Source organism: Hypanus sabinus, chromosome 9, assembly GCF_030144855.1.
Source record: "Hypanus sabinus isolate sHypSab1 chromosome 9, sHypSab1.hap1, whole genome shotgun sequence".
Taxonomy (NCBI): Eukaryota; Metazoa; Chordata; class Chondrichthyes; order Myliobatiformes; family Dasyatidae; genus Hypanus; species Hypanus sabinus.
Genome location: NC_082714.1, coordinates 163262573 through 163276632, shown reverse-complemented (window position 1 = coordinate 163276632; position 14060 = coordinate 163262573). Strand labels below are relative to the sequence as shown.

The 14060-nt window shown below is 47.3% G+C and overlaps 1 protein-coding gene across 1 annotated transcript in view; it reads right to left on the bottom strand.

Moving 5' to 3' along the window:
• The window catches only part of col9a3 (collagen, type IX, alpha 3), a 122108-nt gene that overhangs the window by 72597 nt on the left and 35451 nt on the right, over window positions 1-14060 (bottom strand). Inside the window, exons 17-19 of the mRNA XM_059981207.1 lie at window positions 10982-11035; window positions 10801-10854; window positions 466-510 (exon numbers count right to left, since the gene is read on the bottom strand). Of these exons, the coding sequence (XP_059837190.1) occupies window positions 466-510; window positions 10801-10854; window positions 10982-11035 (153 nt within the window). The remainder of the gene's footprint in view (window positions 1-465; window positions 511-10800; window positions 10855-10981; window positions 11036-14060) is intronic.

Genomic DNA, 14060 nt, shown 5'->3' with positions numbered 1-14060 from the left:
AGACTAAGAGTGATCCACTGGTCCTCCAGGTTCGGGGGTTCAGCTCAGGGCCAACAACCCTGACTGGTAAAACAAAATTGTTACGTAAACAGCAATGAAGAATCCTTCTACATCTGAGTGCAATAATATTCCTGAAACTCCACCTGGGGTTTGCATGGATGACAGTAGTGAAACCCACGAGGAAGCTACTGACACGATGAAGGAAGCCCTGAACATTGCTAGAGATGGAGGACCTTCATTGCTGCCCTAAACACGGAGTAACAAACACGGAGTAACAAAAGCTGGCACTTTACGTTAACTGTGCAGTTATCTCACTCAGTCTGCCACTGATGTTTATGTGACTGGTGCATTGCAAAGCACCAGTGCTATATGGGACTAAGTGACACTTGGTTGCATTGCTGGGGATATATGACTGAATTGTATGGGACAAATACCATTATGACTATGTTCTGCAAGGCTGCTTACCTGTTCACCTGCAGGACCTTTCCTTCCTGGCTTTCCAGATAGTCCCTGAGGTAAAAGAGAGGCACACATCAGAACATTCCATTCTAGACATAACACAGATATTGTTGGAGATTTACACCACCTATCCAAAGGCACAAGGCAGACTGCAGATGCTGGAAATCTGGATCAATGCACACAAAATGCTGGATGATCTCAGCAGGTCAAACAGCATCCATAGAGCAAAATGAAGAATTAATGTTTTGGGCCAGACGTCGACTATCCATTTCCCCCTGCAGATGCTGCCAGAGCTGCCGAGTTCCTCCAAGATGTTGTGTGTGTTACATCAGCCTTGAACAATGTCCTGACCATGACTGGGACCAACATTCATTACACAAAACAGAGACCACAGAAGACAAAGAGCCTGTCTTCCACCTATCACTCTCCAGCTTCTAATGTTATTCCTGCTCTTCCCCCTCCCTCACCTGCCTATCATCTCCCCCCTCACCTGTCAGTCCTTCCTCCCCCCACCAAGCTTTTTATACCAGCTACCTCCACGCTTTCTTTCCAGTCCTGATAAAGGACTCGACCTGAAATGTCGATTGTGCAATTCCCTCCACAGATGCTGCCTGACTTACTGAGTTCCTCTAGCATCTTGAGTGTTGAGCTTGTCTTGGTGCTTGGGCACAAAGAACAGCTTTGTATTATGTCAGACATTTTGATTTGTATTATATTGATTCCACTGGGGTTACACACAACCCCAGGAAGGTGAGATCCATTGTCAGTGACTCCAATCACCAAGGCCATACCCTCTTCTTGATGCTGCCAACAGGCAGGAGATACAGGAGCCTGAAGACCTACAACTCAGGGTTCAACACAGCTTCTTCCTCACTGCCATCAGTTCTTGAAAATCTCTAACACCATTTCGGACAAAACATGCCTCTGTCTCTCTCACTCTCCACCTCTTTCTCTCAATATTAGTGTTGCTGCTCTGTAAAACTCTGATTAGACCACACACGGAGAATAGTGATCAGGAAGGATGTGGAAGCTCTAGAGAGGGTGCTGAGAAGATTTACCAGGATGCTGCATGGATTAGAGAGCACATCTTACTAGGATAGGTTAGGTGTTTCTCTTTGGACGAAGGAGGATGAGAGGTGACTTGATAAGAGTTATACAGAGTGGGTAGCCAGAGACTTTCCAGGGCAGAAATAACTATTACGAGGGCTGCAACTTTGAGGTGATTGGAGGAAACTATAGAAAGGATGTCAGAGGTATGGTTTTTTTTAAAAACACCGTGAGTGGTGAGTGTATGGAACACCCTGCTATTAGAGACATTTAAGAAACTCTTAGATAGGCTCATGAATGATAGAAAAATGGAGGGCTATGTGAAGGGAAGGGCTAGATTGATCTTAGAGTAGGATAAAGGGTCAGTAAAGCATCATGGGCTGTCAGATTCTGACTGTCTACTCTATCTATGTCTCTAATAATTTTATAAACTTCTACCAAATCTCCCCCAGCCTTCACCACTGCAGAGAAAACAATCCTGGTTTGCTAAGTTAGCAAGTTCTGTGTCACATGCTGGTGATAATAAACCTGATTCTGATTCCTTATTGACCATGCTTTCTGATCCTTGGGTGGTGGCCTGGAGATCTGTCTCTGCCGAAGGTAGTTAGGTTCTCCTTCCCTCCACTAACCTGCAGGTCACCCTTGGGTAAGGTGTAGCGTCCCCTGCTCAGCCCCACCTTCCCCTTCTCCTCCCAAATCAGGGTCATGTGAAACCATGGGAGCAGGTTTATTCTTTTATTCCCTGGAGCACAGGAGAATGAGGGGTGATTTGATAGAAGTATACAAAATTTTGAAGGGTATAGGTAGGGTAAAGCAAGCAGGTGTTTTCCATTGAGTCTAGGTGAGACTAGAACTAGAGATTTAAGGAAGAAAGGTGAAATATCCAAGGGGGCCTGAGGGGGTATTTTCTTCACTCAGAGGGTGGTGCAAATGTGGAAGGAGGTGGTGCAGAAGTGGTGGTTAGGTGTTTAATTTCAACATTTAAGAGAAGTTTGGATAAGTACATGGATGAGAAGGGCATGGTCCAAATGCAGGTTAATGGGACTACGCAGAATAGCTTGTCATATTCTAGACGGGCTGAAGGCCTGTTTCTGTGCTGTAGTGCTCTACGACTCAATTTATAGTTTTCAATCCCTATTAAGTTCTCTGATGCTGTATTTGTGGAAGTTTAACATGTAACACACTGTAAGGTTGCACTGCTAATGTAATGGCTTCTCTGCAATGTTCCACTGTTGAGGTAATGGTTTCTCTGTAGCAGCAATGTTTGGGTTATGACTAGAGATAATGGGGCATGCTAGCCAATGAGTGGGATGTTGTTCTTTCTTGTGTGTCTGGGAGCTGGGAATTCGCGGTCTTTTGCTGGGGAGAGACGAGGAGAGAAGATGCGAATGGAGAGAGTTGGTAGATCGCCAGACAGAGTGAACTTGGTGTGAGGGCCGAAAGGTCAGCAATGATTGGAGGAGGTTGATGGTGGATGACTGGCCGTATCGGTGAGCTCCGACATTTGTACATTAGGCTGTTTCATGAGAATGTCATGAACCACAGAAACGTTGCAGCATTATTAAACTCTGTGTATGCCCCATCTAGAGTATTGCATTCATTTCATCCAGAGTTCTTTTTCTCACTAACCATATAGTCAAATTAAGAATTATAAAGCTCAATTGTTTAATTGCATATTGTGTACTGTTTGTTATTTCGTAGTACTGATTTATAACAGGGGACACATTGCACAGCATCCACTCAAACGAGATTTCTTAAGTTTCATCCTCTATATTAAACCGCTAGCCGAAGCAAGATGTACAATTGTGGGGGCTCGTTCGGGATTCATTCTGTTGGATGCTGTGTGATTACTCTGAGTGGGGTAGATATTTGTGCTCCAGATGAATTGTTAATTCATCTGTTAAGTACTGTTAAAGTTGCAATTGTGGACGGAGGTTTGATAAAATGGTGGGCACAGCTCTCATTTTAATGCAGACCAGCACTGACATTGCAGTAGCTGGAGGCAGAGAGTTCAAAGACAGGGTTCAATCGTTTCTGAGGAGTGGTCAGATTTGGAATGTCTAATTAGTCCATTTCCCCGATGAAGACAGAATTCTGAGTTAGTATCTGCCCTTACCTCTCTGGTAAATAAATGGAAATATCAGGTTCAAAGTCCCAGCTATGGCAGGCTCCGCCTATTCTCTGGAATAACGGCCACCCCTGAAGGGGAGGAGTTGTATGAGGCTTGGGCAGAGCAGACCTCTCAGTTGTTATATGAGTGGCAGTGCTCTGATGATGTAAAGTGACAGAGATTGGTTGAAAGTTTGAATGGGCGGGCCGCTGACGTTGTGAGAACCGTTGAGTTGAAGCATCCACTAGGAACCATGAGCGATTACCTGCGAGCACTGGAAAGCTCTTTTGGCCTGACAGGAAGCCCAATGGAGCTCATGGTGGGGTTTCAGAACACGCATCACGAGAAGGGGAGAAGCTTTCTGCTTTTATTTTTCGGCTAGAGAGGCAGCTAAATTGCTTGCAGAGCAGAGGGGTCATTCAGGTGGCTGAGGTGGATCAGTTAAGAATGGACCAGATAGCCAGGGGCACCCAGTCCTAGGACCTGATTGCTTGGGGTCTCCAACAGTCTCGAAAGATGCGCCCCCCTCCATCTTTTGCTGAGCTAATCAGAGAGGTAAGGGAAAGGGCGGGAGCCCTCTGTCAGCAGGGTACAGTCCTCGGTAGTGGTCCCCTGTGGTGAAGTGACCACAGATAGCCTACCCTGGGGAGCGGTACAGGAGATTGTGGCAGAGTTGAGAACTGAGATGTCTCGGCTGTTATCAGAGGGTGTGACCCTCCCCCCCACCATAAGATGGAGCTGATGGGGGACAGATTCCCCAAGAGGACGAACAATGCTGAGGGCTGCTGGCAGCAGGTGTCACACCAGAAGGAGAGTGAGCCCCCAGGTACCTCAGCAGGGAGAGGTGTCGGGAAACTTAGAGGAGACCCAATGAGGGAACTGCCTGGTGACTCTGGGGGAAACACGTTCCCAGCAACATACCAAGGAACCCCCCCCGAAAGTGAAAGGCCTAATTCCTAAAGGCTTAGTGGAACCATGCTCCAGTGTGTCGCTATGAATAGAAGGTATTTATGCTAACGCCATACTTGACACCAGTTCGCAGGTCACATTGTTGTACCGTTCAATATACAACCGGTATCTGAAGCATTTACCATTGACCCCGTTCAGGGCACTGGAGATCTGGGGTCTCAGTACTGGTGATTATCCATATGACAGTTACTGGACAGTGAAGTTGGAGTTCTCGGAGGCCGATGTGGGAATGCCTGGTGCTGGTTCATCTGGACCCTGTTGAGAAGGGCAGCATTTCAACTCTGGGGGGGACCAACACCCCTCTTGTGAGGAGGCTGACGGGGGCCTGCAAGGAGAAGGCTGTCGAGAACTTTCGGGGAACATTGTCCGTGCACCCGGGGTTTCGAGCTGCTTTTGAGGAAGTGTGTGGCAGCATTGGGCCGGATACTGAATTTATGTAAGGGACTGTGTCGTTCACCCAGTTGAAGCCAAAGGTGCTACAGCCCAGGGAAGTAGCGAGGGTGATGGGGACCCCCAAATTTCCTGGAGTGCCTGAGGGCGAGGCCCTCTTCGCGGACACTCCGGAAGACCATGAGGGGGAGTTAGGATTTCCTGCTGGGGTACTGGTGAGCCCCAAATTGCAGAAGCCCTCGGTTGTACAGGCAGGCAGGATTGTCAGGAACACAACGAAGAGGGAGGTCACCTTCAAGCGGGGGATGCCCCGACACATTTGTTCCCAGTGACGGTTATGTCTAGTGTCACTGTGAGACAAGCCAGGGAGAAACTATTGGAAAAGGGGGGAAAGTTGACTACAGAGTCATTCAACCTCGGGGACTCCCCAGTTCCTGTGGGTTGGGAGAGGAGGCTGGTAGAGAAGATGTTGAGGCTGGAAGGTGTCGTTTTCACTGACGAGTTCGATGTGGGTTGTTCCAAGAGCACGCTTCATACTACCGTGGAGACTGAGGATACCCCTTTCAGAGAAAGGTTGCAGCGACTGGCCACTGAAGAGGTGGAGGACATTTGGCAGCATTTGTGTAAGTTGAAGGAAGCTGAGATCATCACTGAGTCCTGAAGCCCCTATGCGTCCCCAGTAGTTTGTGGCCTGGAAGAAGTACGGGAAGGTATGCATGTGTGTGAACTATAGAACTCTGAACAGGCGCACCGTCCCTGACAGTATACGGTCCCGAGGATTGAAGACACACTGGCCTGTCTGAGTGGAGCGAAGTGGTTTAGTGTGCTGGATTTGAGGAGTGGATATTACCAGATCCCCATGAATGAGGCCGACAAAGAGAAGACGGCATTTATATGTTCCCTGGGGTTCTTCCAGTTCGAAAGGATGCCCATGGGGCATAACAGGAGCCCCTGCAACCTTCCAGTGGGTCGTGGAGAAGATGGTGGGGGATATGAACTTGCTTGAGGTATTGGTATATGTGGATGACCTCATAACATTTAGATCCTCTTTGGAAGAACATGAAGCGAGGCTGCTGAAGGTGCTGGGTGCCTGAAAGCTGAAGGGTTAAAACTTTCCCTGGACAAGTGCCAGTTCTGCCAAACGTCTGTTAGCTGTTGGGCACATAGTCTTACAAGATGGAGTAGCTAAGATCGAGGCAGTTACCACTTGGCCAAGGCCCCGGACTGTGAGTACTCTGTGCTTGTTCCTTGGGTTCTGTGGTTACTATCGGAGACTCGTGAAGGGCTACGCCAAAGTGAGTCACTCCTTGAATCAACTTCTGTATGGTTACCCTCCCTTGGGGAAGAAAGGGAGGGGGAGAAAGGACAGGAGGGTGGAGAGTATCTTAGCTCGTCGGAGCCCTTTGGACCGAGCTGAGGTGTAAAATGTGAGGAGGCTTTTCAGTCACTGAAGGAGCCGCTGACCCAGGCGCTGGTTCTAGCTTTTGCAGACCCCCAGTTGTCGTATTTACTGCACACGGATATCAGCCGAGAGGGTTTAGGGGGCATCCAGTATCATGATCGGGGCACTGGGTTGAGGCCTGTTGCATTTGTCAGCCGGAGTCTGTCGCCCTCCGAGAGAAAATATCCCACTCACAAGTTGGAATTTCTGGCATTGAAATGGGTAGTAGTGGATAAGCTGAGTGACTATCTCTACAGGGTCAAGTTTGAGGCGAGGATGGACAACAACCTGCTAAATTATATCCTGACCTCGACGAAACTGGATGCCACAGGCCATCGGTGGTTGATGGTATTGTCTGCCTATGATTTCAGCCTGAAGTACCGGCCGGGGAGCCGGAACATTGATGAGGGACTGGTGAGGGACGAGGAGTGGGAGAGCGTTCCTGCCCCAGGGGTGAAGGCCATGTGTCAGTTTGCCATCACAGTGAAGGCAGAGGGAAAGGAGGGGCAGGATCGAGCAGTGGATCATTTGGGAGCTTCTGACGATGCCATCCCCCAAGTTTACTGTAACCTGACTGCTCTGAAGACAAATCAGCTGCCGGAATTGAGTTCTGGGGAAGTGGCAGCTGCTCAGCGAGATGATCCAGGCATTGGCACTATTTGGTCCGCGGTTGAAAAGGGAGACATGGTTCAGACGGAGAAGTCGAAACATGCATCGGTGCCTCCATTACTGCAAGAATGGCCGAGGTTAGAGTTGAAGAACCAGATCTTATACTAAGTCACATCACATCCAACTGGTTCTGCCCGAGAAGTATCGGTGGATTGTGTTGAAGTCACTTCACAATGATTCTGGAATTTGGGGGTGAAATAGACCTATGGATTGCTCAGAGACCAGTCTTACTGGCCCTGAATGAAATTGGAGGTTGAAGAATACTGCAATCGTGCACTCACTGCATATGGCAGAAGACACCGCCTACGCGGGCAGCTCCTTTGTCACACTTGCAGAGCACTGGGCCTCTGGACCTGGTGTGTATGGATTTCCTGTCAATAGAACCCAGTGCCAGCAACACGGCGAATGTCTTAGTCATCACGGACCATTACACCAGATACACTCAGGCTTTTCCTACCAACGACCAGAGGGTGACTACGGTGGCAAAAGTGTGATGGGAGAAGTAATTCATCTATTATGACCTTCCCAGGCGGATACATAGTGACCAGGGACAGGATTTCGAGAGCAGACTCGTCTATGAGTTACTGGGCATGCTTGGAGTTGAGAAGTCAAGGACCACGCCCTATCACCCACAGGGTGATTCTCAGCCTGACAGGTTTAATCAGACCTTGCTAGACATGCCTGGGACCTGGGAGATCAGCATGGTCACTGTTCACAGTTACAACTGTACTTGAAATGAAGCTACTGGGTACTCGCCATATTATCTGATGTTTGGGCACAAGGCGAGGTTGCCCATTGACCTTTGTTTTGAGACTGACGAGGGTGGCTTACCTCCGAAGCATTATCTGAAATATGTGTCTGACATGAGGAGAGAGCTGAAAAGGGCTTATGAATTGGCTGGAGTTGCGGCTGCCAAGCAGAATCGAGGAAATATGATCAAAAAGTGAGGTTTTCCCAACTCCTGCTGGGAGACTGAGTCCTCATAAGGAATTTGGGACAACTTGGAAAGCACAAGTTGGCTAACTGCTGGGCGGCTACGCCCTATATGGTGGAGAGTCAGATGCCAAATCTACCAGTTTTCCGGGTGAAACCAGAGGATGGGAATGGGCCTGTCAAGATTCTCCACCGGAACCACCTGAGCCCTGGGGACAAGAGGTGCAGGTAGACCCAGAGCCCGACTTGGAGCCTACACCTAGTAAGAGGACTCTGCAGAAACACGGGGTGACTGCAGGGCCCACAGCAGGAGAGGTTAGGCTGGCCCCCACCCCTGAGAGGGATACTGATTCAGAAGATGTGTGGTATATGCCACCTTTCGCTAACTCCCCATTAATTGAGGAAGAGACTCCAGGCCCTTCTCCCACTGAGTCAGGTGAAGTGGGGTTGGGGGAGGCTATCTGTGGGCAGCCTGGGTTGCAGCGGGACTCTGCAGGGGAGGAAGCGGGGCTTGGCCAAGGGACAGAGGGGTCCGAGTTGCAGGTGGGCACGAGTGATAGACCGGAGGAGGTCTCGCCAGGTAGAGCCAAAGTCTCCCCAGTAGTGTCTGAACCAGAAGAGTTAGGTGAGGGGTGAGGGGGTCTCAGAGAATTCCGAGACCACTGGATAGGCGGGCCTACGTAGCACCAGGGGAGCAGAGTGTGGCCCCTACCGTGTTGGGGAGCTATCTCACTGCCTTGTGTACCTGGATTGGACTTTGTGTTTTGCAGGAAGGGTTGGCAAATTATCTCAATGTCATGAGGACATGACTAAATTCGGAGGGGGGACAGTGTAACACGCTGTAAGTTCTCACTGCTAACGCAATGGCCTCTCTGTAATATTCCACTGCTAAGGTAATTAGTGCGTGGAATGGGCTGCCGGTGACGACAGTGGAGGCGGAAACGATAGGCTCTTTTAAGAGACTCCTGGATGGCTACACAGAGCTTAGAAAAATAGAGGGCTATGAGTAAAGCCTAGGTAGTTCGAAGGTAGGGACATGTTTGGCACAGCATTGTGGGCTGAAGGGCCTGTACTGTGCTGTAGGTTTTCTGTGTTTCTCTGCAGCAGCAATGCTTGGGTTATGACTAGAGAAAATGGGGCATGTTAGCCAATGAGTGGGATGTTGTTCTTTCCTGTGTGTCTGGGAGCTGGGAATTTGCGGTCTTTTGCCGGGGAGAGATGAGGAGAGATGAATGGAGAGAGTTGGTAGACTGCCGGACAGAGTGGACTTGGAGCAAGGGTCCGAAGGTCAGCACGATCGGAGGAGGTCGATGGTGGATGAACAGCCTTATCAATAAGCTCCAACATTGTGCATTGGACTGTTTCATGAGAATGGGCCCTTTCTCTTTTTTTGTTTTCTTTACTAACCTTATAGTCAAATTAAGAATGATAAAGCTCAGTTGTTTAATTGCATGTTGTGTACTGTTTTTTATTTTGGGGTACTGATTTGTAACAGGGGACACATCACGCAGCATCCACCCAAACGAGATTTCTTAAGTTTGGCCGGGCCGAGGGCTATCGTCCCCTACGTTCAGCCACTAGCTGAAGTGAGAGTTACAAACAAAACAGAATCACTGGGAGTAGGAGAGATCACAGAGCTCCCAGACTTTGAGGATGCCTGTTCAGTTTAATCCAAGATGGTCCTGGTCACTTGGAAAATATGGTATTGTGCAAAAGCAGTGATCAGATGTGCAAAGCTGATAGAGACCAATCCACACAGACTCCAAGCTGTAATTGCTGCCAAAGGTGCTTCTACTAAATACTGACTTGAAGGTGAGTTTTATGCAATCAATTATTTTGTGTTTAATAATTGTAATAAATTTAGACCAATTTGCAGAAATTTGTTTTCACTTTGACAAAAAGAGTCTTTTCTTTTCATCAGTGTCAAAAAAGGCAAATTAGATCCACTGTGATTCATTGCTGTAAAACTATAAAACATGAAAACTCCCAAGGGGATGAATACTTTTTAATAGGCACTGGGTGTGCCTAAGACTTCTGCTAAGTATTTGCCATCGAGTAAGAAGCAGAATGATTTGTGAAACTGCATTCATTATTACTGTAAAACTTTCCAAAGGGACAAGATTCCAATTCCTGATCCATATGGGGAATCTGATCAGAGGCAAGTCAGGCAGATAGATGGTGTGTTGAGAGAATGGGCAGACAAAGGTCCTGATCCAGAGCACAGGGACAGTGCTTAGAAGTGATCTAGATCCCTGTCATTTACACAGTTCTGTATTCAGAAGCACATCGGAGAGATGGTGACCTTGGGGTGGTCCTGTCCAGGGAAGGGAACTGTGGGAGATGGCACAGGTTAATGCAGGCAGCTGCTTAACTCTAGTTTTGCTGATCACTCACCCTGCCCTCTATTGTGTGCTCCCATTATACTTTCATTCTGATCTCTGCGTGCTCTAATCATATGTTCGTTCAGGTCTGCGTGCTCTAATCATGTGCTCATTCTGATCTGCATGCTCTAATCATGTGCTCACTCTGATCTCTGTGCTCTAATCACGTGCTCATTCTGATCTCCGTGCTCTAATCACGTGCTCGTTCTGATCTGTGTGCTCTAATATGTTCTTGTTTGGGCCTCTATTATGTGCGTGCTCTAATTGTTTTTGCATTCTGAGCTCTGCGTGCTCTAATTATGTTCTCGTTCTGACCTTTATTATTTGTGTGCTCTAATTCCCCTCTCCTTTGCTTTGTGCTCCTCCAGTCAGCTCTGTTCTTTAGGCAGTTCAATACTCACAGGCTGCCCAACAGGGCCTCTCTCTCCGGGGGCTCCGTTTTGTCCAGGATCACCCTGTAATATAAGAAACACATCATGAATAAATATAGTTCAGTGAATTATCCCTGTACTTCCCCATGTACTGAGATTGTCTTGTCGGATTTTTGTTTAACGGCAGCGAATAAGGTGAGAAACTCTTTACCTTCTCGCCATTGGCCCCCGGATTTCCATCTCGCCCATCGCGGCCCGGAATTCCCTGAAATATTTCAGAACATCCTTAAACCTTGATCAAAATTCATCAGCAAACCCTTCAAGGTGTGAAAATAAAGGACACAAAGGAAGTTGAAATGGCCTGAAGGGGTTGCGTTCCATGCGCTAACCCTCACCAATATGATCTGAAACACGGTGCTCCATCACCCCTAACTCCATGACATCTCCTCTGCCTCTGATCGGTCACCGTGCTTGTTCAACATTCCGTGTTGAATAAGCAGACATTACATCTGACGCTGTCATCCCTTCACCTGGAATTGTTCTGGATAATCCTGACTGCATTCTAATTTTCACATCCTAATTATATAGTGCCTAGAATTTTTAGTTAATTAGGTTACAGTTGATGCAGTGTTAGAACATGAACATAGAGCAATACAGGCCTTTTCGCCCAAGGTGCTTTAACCTCCTCTAAGAACAATCAACCCTTCCCTCCCACACATCCCTCCATCCGACTGCCTGTCTCTCTTAAATGCCCCTAATGTATCTGCCTCGACGGCCACCTCTGGCAGGGCATTCCACACCCACCACTCTGTGTGTAAAAAACCAACCTCTGACAACCTCCCCCCCCCCATACTTTTATCTCTAATCACCTTAAAATTATGCCCTCTTGTATTAGCCCTTTTTACCCTGGGTAAAAGTCTCTGACTGTCCACTTAATCCATGCCTCTTAACATCTTGTACACCTCTCATCCTCCTTTGCTTCAAAGAGAAAATCCCTAGCTCGCTCAACCTATCCTCATAAGACATACTCTCTAGTCTAGGCAGCATCCTGGTCAATCTCTTCTGCATCCTCTCTAAAGCTTCCACAGCCTTCTATAATGAGGCAGCCAGAACATTCACCACTTTGCTTTTTGTACAGTACACTCTATACCTCTGCAAAGTCACCTTTCTAGGCACTTTCTGAAGACGTCTTGCCATCTTCTCAGCTACCAGCAAATACCCATGAAGGTGGCAAGACATGTTGAGAAAGTCGCTAGAAAGGTGACTTTGCAGAGGTATAGAGTGCACTGTATTAAAAGCAAATCCTTTGAGAATTATCCTGAGACTACTTGTATCCCCTCTCCTCATTTCCAAGGGGAAATGCATCACTTCGCCCCTTGACTGGCAGACAGTCCCTATCATTACCCCCCCGTGGCCAGTCGACAGCAAATGGTGCTGAAGTGGAGACAGTTGAGAGCTGCAAATTCAGATTCAGTTTATTGTCATTTAGAAACCACTAATGCAATGCAGTTAAAAAAATGAGACAACGTTCCTCCAGAATGATATCACAAAAGCACATGACAAAACAGACTACACCAGAAAATCCACATAATGTTTGGCATGTCCCTGTCAACCCTTACCAACTTTTAATTAATAAGACCATAAGAACATAGGAGCAGAATTAGGCCATCTTGCCCATCGAGTCTGCTCTGCTATTCCATCATAGCTGATCCCTTTTTCTTTATCTCCTCCTCAATCCCAGTTCCCAGACTTCTCCCTGTAACCTTTGATGCCGTGTCCAATCAAGAACCTATCAGTCTCTTCCTTAAATACACCCAACGCCCTGGCCTCCACAGCTGGCTGTGGCAACAACTTCACCACCCTCAGGCTAAAAGCACTATAGAAAGCATTCTGTCTGGATACATCACGGGTTGGCATGGCATCTGCTCAGCGCGTGAAATCAAGGAAGTGCAGAGAGCTGTGGACAGAGCTCAGCTCGTCATGGGAAACAACCTCCCCTCCGTGGACTCAGTCTACACTTCTCGCTGCCTCAATAAAGCAGCCAGCATAATTAAAGATGGTTTCTCTCCTAGGACATCAGACACAAAAGCCTGAAAGTGTGTACCACCAGGCTCAAGGACAGCTTCTATCCCACTGTTAACAGACTCCTGAACGCTAAGATGGATTCTTGGCCTCACAACCCACCTGGTTGTGATCTTGCACTTTATCGTTTACCTGCTCTGCACTCCCTCTGTAGCTGCTACACTTTCTCCTGCATTGTTTACCTTGTTCTACCTCAATCCACTGTGTAATGATCTATTCTGTATAAACAGTTTGCAAGACAAGCTTTTCACTGTACCCTCGGGCATGTGACAATAATTCCACACTTCACCTGTGTGTATTTTGTGATTGCTCTCAATACTCAGAGCTGACCACCAGATCTCTGACCTCCCTCTACAGAATCAAGGAAGGTCATTAGAACCGATGTGAATTTTAGGTGCTTAGGAATTAATAGTTTTGTAAAATAATGTGAAAATGGTTTTGTTATTTGTGGATGATAGATTTTTAAAGAAGTGATTACTGCCTAAAACACTTTTGGCTGAAGTTAAAACTATGTTATTTTTATGTCTATGGATTATAATTGACCCAGAGGAATAATTTTTAAAACTGGATTTTACAATTTTGTTTCAGTCCATAGAGCTGCCTTGCTATTCCTCCTTTGCGCTGTTTATTTACTGTAATTTATAGTAATTTTTATGCATTTCCTGCCACAAGTTGCATTTCAGAATGTCAGTGATAATAAACCAATTCTTCTGATTCTGAGCTGATTTGCACTATGGTCAGTATTGCTCCTGTATTGTACGTGGCCTATCAGCAGCGTCAACAGAGCTCTACCAAGAGGTATTTCTCGCAGGTTGGTGGCAGTTATTTAAAAAAGGGAGCTTTGAGGGCATTTGTCCATTGTACATCAACAGAGCTCTATGAACTAAATAAAAGTTCAGAAGGGATAAGCGGAGTGGCCATAGTTGGGAGCAGGCCACTTTGGAGAGTAGAACTGACAGTCTTAGGCTCAAAGGAGGCGTCGGCTATTAAACTTTCCTTTGTTGTTTTTCTCCCCCCCCCCCCCCTCACTGTCCCATTTAAATGGCTGTGGTGTTCTTCATGCCAGATGTTGGAGTCTTGGGAAAGCTGGAGCCTCCCGGGGAACTATTTAAGGCAGAGATTGATAGGTTCTTTATTGGACATGGCATCAAAGGTTACAGGGAGAAGGCTGGGAACTGAGGTTGAGGAGAGAATAACAAAAAGGGATC